The sequence below is a fragment of the Salvelinus sp. IW2-2015 genome, unplaced genomic scaffold (assembly GCF_002910315.2).
Source record: "Salvelinus sp. IW2-2015 unplaced genomic scaffold, ASM291031v2 Un_scaffold5121, whole genome shotgun sequence".
Lineage (NCBI taxonomy): Eukaryota > Metazoa > Chordata > Actinopteri > Salmoniformes > Salmonidae > Salvelinus > Salvelinus sp. IW2-2015.
Window position 1 is genome coordinate 1 of NW_019946387.1, and position 6,679 is coordinate 6,679.

Below are 6,679 nucleotides of genomic sequence, written 5' to 3' on the forward strand. Positions count from 1 at the left end.
ACCTCGTCTGCACAAGACCGCCCGCTCTGCACACCCCCGCTAACACCACTTCACCCCCGGCTGCACACCCGCCACCCCGCTGCACACCTGAAACCCGCTGCACACCTCGCTGCACAACGCCGCTGCACACCACGCTGCACACCCCGCTGCACACCCGCTGCACACCACGCTGCCACACCTCGCTGCACAACCCCGCTGGCCACACCCCGCTGCACCACACGCCCCCTCGCGCACACCCGCTTGCACCCCCGCTGCACACCCCCCGCTGCCACACCCCGCTGCACCCCCCGCTGCACACACCCCGCTGCACACCCCGGCTGCACAACCCCGCTGCACAACGCCCCGCTGCAGCACCCCCGCTGCACACCCCGCTGCACCCCCCCGCTGCACAACCCGCTGCACACCCCCGCTGCAACAACCCCGCTGCACCCCGCTGCACCACCACGCTGCACACCCCCGTGCGCACCACCACTGCACACCCGCTGCACAACCCCGCTGCACACCCCCCGCTGCACACAACCCCGCTGCACCACCCCCGCTGCACACCCCCGCGCACACCCGCTGCACACCACACTGCACACCACGCTGCACACACCCCGGTGCACACCACACTGGCAACACCCCACGCTGCACACCTCGACTGCACAACCCCGCTGCACACCACGCTGCACACCACGACTGCACACCACACTGCACACCTACGCTGCACAACCCCGCTGCACACCCCCGCTGCACAACATCGCTGCACACACCTCCGCTGCACACCCACGCTCACCACCTCGCTGCACACCTCGCCTGCACAACCCCGCTTGCACACCACGCTGCACACCACGTGCACACCACACTGCACACCACGCTGCACACCACCACTGCACACCTCGCTGCACAACCCCGCTGCACACCCCCGCTGCACACCACGCTGCACACCCCCGCTGCAACACCACGCTGCACACCCCGCTGCACACCCCCGCTGCACACCCCCGCTGCACCCCCCCGCTGCACACCCCCGCTGCACAACCCGCTGCACACCCCCGCTGCACAACCCCGCTGCACACCCCGCTGCACACCCCGTGCACACCCGCTGCACACCCCGCTCACACACCCCCGCTGGCACAAACCCGCGCCAACCCCCGCTGCACACCACGCTTGCACAACCCCCGCTGCACACCACACTGCACACCCCGCTGCACAACCCCGCTGCACAACCCGCTGCACAACCCGCCTGCACACCACGCTGCACACCAGTGAGCTACACTAATGGGGACAGGAGGGGGCAGTGATTGTGTGAAAGACTTCAAATTCAATATGCAAATCATCCACGCAACATTGAAGCTTTTCTCCACTACACCATAGATCATGTTCAAAACTCATCCACGGAGGGCTGATTGTCTGCGGGTTTTTCGCTCCTCCCTTGTACTTGATTGTTGAATTAAGGTCACTGATTAGAAGGAACTCTCCTCACCTGATTGTTGGGTCTTAAACGAAAGAATAAACAAAGACCTGCAGACACTCGGCCCTTCCATTGGAATGAGTTGACTCCCCTGCCCTAAATGATAGACAGACACACAGACACACAGAGAGACAGACAGAGAGACGACATACATACAGACAGGCACAGACAGACAGACAGAGACAGAGAGACGACAGACATACATACAGACAGAGATAGAGAAGACAGAGAGACCAGAAAGAGAGACAGACATACATACAGACAGAGACAGACAGACCATACAGACACCAGAGAGACAGACAGAGAGACAGACAGACAGGACAGACAAGAGACAGACAGAGACAGACAGAGACAGACAGACAGAGAGACAGACAGAGAGACAGACAGAGAGACAGACATACATACAGACAGAGACAGACAGACCAGACAGACAGACAGAGAGACAGACAGAACAGATAGACAGAGACAGACAGAGAAGCAGACAGAGAGACAGACAGACAGAGACAAGACAGACAGACAGACAGAACAGACAGACAGACAGACAGAAGACAACAGACAGACAGACAGACAGACAGACAGACAGACAGACAGACAGACAGAGAGACAGACAGAGAGACAGACATAGAGACAGACACACAGAGAGACAGACAAGAGACAGACAGAGACAGACAGAGAGACAGACAGACAGATAGAGAGACAGACAGACAGATGAGACAGACAGAGAGACAGACGAGAGAAGACGAGGACACAGATAGAGAGAGAGAGAGACAGAGGACAGACAGACGAGACAGACAGAGAGACAGACGAGACAGAGACAGACAGAGAGACAGACAGAGAGACAGACAGAGAGACAGACAGAGACAGACAACAGAGGAGACAGACGAAGGAGACAGGACAGAGACAGGACACACAGAGAGACAGACATAGAGACAGACAGAGACAGACAGAGAGACAGACAGACAGATAGAGAGACAGAGACAGACAGATGAGACAGGACAGAGAGACAGACAGAGAGACCAGTGACTTTCTATCTCTCCTGCCTTCTATGATACTATATATATTTTCTCCTTTAGTTAAAGGACCTCCCTCTCTCCTGGTGACAGGGTCACTTTCCTAATCTTGGCCCAGTCTGTGCATTTGATAAAATGTGCACTCTCAAACCTGCCTAGAGAACAGCGTCTTAAACGCAATTACACTCCTCAATAACATCCGCTCATTGGACTAGTGTTAGATAAACAGGTATGCATATGATAACTAGTGTTAGATAACAGGTATGCATACACAGGGGGAATCCAAGACACAATGGCTGAAGTGCTGCTCTGCCACCAGTGAGGTGAACTCAATAGAAAAGAGCTCAATTCATTTAACCAAGGTTCGTTAAACCCGCACGGTGGCTTCTCCCTGCTTCCCTTGTCTCATTTGTTGTGTGTTGGTGTGTGGTGGTGTGTGTGTGTGTTGTGTGTGTGTGTGTGTGTGTGTGTGTGTGTGTGTGTGTGTGTGTGTGTGTGTGTGGGGTGTGTGGTGTGTGGTGTGGGGGGGGGGGGGGGGTGAATTTGCACCCACCTGTATAGGACTGTATGTTAAACCTGTTTTGACTTCTACACATCTGTGAGGCACAGCGTTCACAAATCCTATATAACTAAACCATCCGTCCCTGGTCCTTCACATCAGACTGCTTCACACCTGAGAGGCCCCATTTGTATGGTCTGGTTCACACACAGACCGTTTCTAAACCACTGCACATCTTCTCCAACAACTGAGCATCTTTCCTTAAAGCTTTTGGGACATTTCAACAAAAGTTTGAGTTCCTTGCATGGATCTCAAGTTAGGATTTGGGCCCAATATAGTAGTGTGTAAGTACCTTATTACAGCCAGAGTATCTGTGAAAGTACATTCCCTCCAGCCTGTCTGAGAGTGTTTGGGCAAAGGGGTGTTGAAGCACGAGCGTCTTTACACAGGAATCATCAAAGCCTGTATCTCCTGCCCACACGGCAGCCCAGTGTGCGACCCCGATCTCTCCCTGAGTGCAACGAGGCTCCCGGCTCTTTTGGTTCCTGGCCAGTGGTGCCTCCTAAAGCAGCGTTCTGCGGTGACTACATTACCATTTATTGAGCAGACGGCCTGATTCGGTGGGACTCCTAGCATTTAACCATTACCCACAGATCCAGCTGGAGACGAACCCAGTTTAAAAGCTTCTCTCTGGGTGGAATACTGGAAAGAGTCCCTTAACTTCTTCTTAATAAGGGGCGCTGTTTTCACTTTGGGAAGAAATCGTGCCCAAATTAAACGGCCTCGTACTTTGTTCTAGATCATACAATATGCATATTATTATTACTATTGGATAGAAAACACTCTGAAGTTTCTAACCAGTTTATTCACGTTTATTGTGAATTTTGGAATTTTTCGTTCCATGCGCCAAGATTCTTGACATGTGTGCTCCACATGGCTAGCCAAAGTTGCTAATTCGACAGAAGAAATGGACATTCTAAAACAAAACAACGATTTATTGTGGAACTAGGACTCTGTGCACTACATTCTGATGGAAGATCATCAAAGTAAGAAATATTATGATGTTATTTCGTATTTTTGTGGTTATATATTGGCGCCAACAAGGCGGAGAATTGGTGGGCGCTGGTCTCACAAGTATTGCATGCTGTACTTTGTACTAAAGTTATTTTTTAAATCTAACACAGCGGTTGCATTAAAGAACCAGTGTATCTTTCAATTTGCTGTACAACATGTATTTTTAGTCAAGTTTATGATGAGTTTTGGTTAATTACGTGACGTCAAAATTTCTCCGGCAATTTCGTGCATTATGGCGCTGGTTACAAAGTAAAAACCAGGATTTCAGCTTAAAATGCCACATTTTGAACAAAACATAAATATATTGTATAACATGATGTTATAAGACTGTTATCTGATGAAGTTGTTCAAAGGTTAGTGATTATTATCTCTATTTGTGGGTTTTGTGAAGATACCTTTGCGGTGAACATGCGTTGTGTTTTTGGCTATTGTGGTGAGCTAATATAAATATATATTGTGTTTTCGCTTGTAAAACACTTAAAAATCGGAAATATTGCTGGATTACAAGATGTTTATCTTTCATTTGCTGTACAACATGTATTTTCATAAATGTTTTATGATGAGTATTTATGTATTTCACGTTGCTCTCTGTAATTATTCAGGCTGTTTTGGTGCTATTTGTGACGGTGGCTGCAATGTAAACTACCGATTTATACCTATAAATATGCACATTTCGAACAAACATAAATGTATTGTATAAACATGATGTTATAAGACCTGTCATCTGATGAAGTTGTTCAAAGTGTAGTGATTAATTTTATCTCTATTTGTGGGTTTTGTGAAAGCTACCTTTGCGGTGGGAAACATGGGGAAAACATGGCGTGTGTGTTTGGCTATTGTGGTGAGCTAATATAAATATATATTGTGTTTTCGCTTGGTAAAACACCGATAAAAAATCGGAAATGATGGCTGGATTCACAAGATGTTTATCTTTCATTTGCTGTATTGGACTTGTGATTTCATGAAATTATATTATATGATATCCCTGTGGCGCTAGGCTAGGCTATGCTAGTCAGCTTTTTTGATGAGGATGATCCCGGATCCGGGATGGGGGGTCCGTAGATTAAGGGACTAGYACACAGAGCCCTGCAGCTATACAGACACAACTGCACATCTTTGAGCACTAAACCAAAGTACCCTATCACTCCAGCCACTTGATCCATTCTCAATTAACACAAGCTCTTTAAACACAAAACATCTCCAAAACCTTTAATAATACCAGTGATGTGGACGGACAAAAGGGTTTTTAACAAGAGGTTTGTAAATAGAGAGAAATGTCTATTTTACCATGTGACTTAACTGAATTGTTTCCAGATGAAACCAAGCGAAGCCACCAGGTGAGTTTGAAGGAATGCATTAAGTCTCATTTACACATGGCCATAGGCATATACTATGCTAGGAAATAAAAGGAGGAGGGTAAGCTGTTCCTAGATCTGTGGCTAAGGATAAGTTGTAGCTGGAGGGGCTGTTCCATGCGGGTCCTGTGTCAGCTGTACATGTGTCTGTTCACAGTCTCTCTCAGACAGATTTCTCCAGCCGCCGCTGATACTGATCAAGGTGTCTAACGCCGCCATTACTCAAAATGACTTGTCAAGTGTGACACCAGAGTAGCTGAATAAAACCCTCTGTGTGTTTACTCTGGTAAACAGTAGCCTGATTTCCTCTGACAGCCCTTACACAACAACAAAGCCAGTCGCCAGTAAATAAGAAAGGCCTGTTTCGTGTGAGTACAAGGCAAAGGCTTGTTCAACTATGTCATGACATTGCCCTGTTGGGTGAGGTTTATGACCCCCATAAATACCTTTKCCCCTTTTCTCTCCACTCTACAGAATGGACTCTTGGAAAGCCCTGTGTTACCACAGAGAAAGTATGGTAACATCAAAAGGTTGGGGAATGGAGCAATATTTCCATTTTGTCACCAGAGCCCCATATACTACCAACCACTGCGACCTGTACGCTCTCGTTGGCTGGCCCTCGCTTCATACTCGTCGCCAAACCCTACATTACTCATCTCATATGTATATACTGTACTCTATACCATCTACTGCATCTTGCCATCTTGATGTAATGTATCACTAGCCACTTTAAACAATGCCACTTTTTATAATGTTTACATACCCTACATTACTCATCTCATATGTATATACTGTACTCTGTACTCTATACCATCTACTGCATCTTGCCATCTTGATGTAATGTATCACTAGCCACTTTAAACAATGCCACTTTATATAATGTTTACATACCCTACATTACTCATCTCATATGTATATACTGTACTCTATACCATCCACTGCATCTTGCCTATGCCGTTCTATACCATCACTCATTCTTATATATTTTTTATGTACATATTCTTATTCATTCCTTTACACTTGTGAAATTGTTAAGTTAGATTACTCGTTGGATATTACTGCATTGTCGGAACTAGAAGCACAAGCATTTCCCTACACTCGCATTAACATCTGCTAACCATGTGTATGTGACAAATAAAATTTGATTTGATTTGATCTGCAAGTCTCTGCTAGGTAAAGCCCCGCCTTATCTCAGCTCACTGGTCACCATAGCAGCACCCACCCGTAGCACGCGCTSCAGCAGATATATCTCACTGGTCACCCCCAAAGCCAATTCTTCCTTTGGCCGCCT

At 47.8% G+C, this 6,679-nt stretch overlaps 1 protein-coding gene across 1 annotated transcript; it reads left to right on the plus strand.

The window, feature by feature from the left end:
- Nucleotides 1-351: 351 nt before the first annotated feature.
- On the plus strand, nt 352-1,280 carry LOC112077985 (uncharacterized; the record flags this gene model as incomplete). Its single annotated transcript, XM_024144361.1, has 1 exon — nt 352-1,280. A coding segment is annotated over one exon (929 nt), but the record flags the coding sequence as incomplete, so codon positions are not given.
- Nucleotides 1,281-6,679: the final 5,399 nt, after the last annotated feature.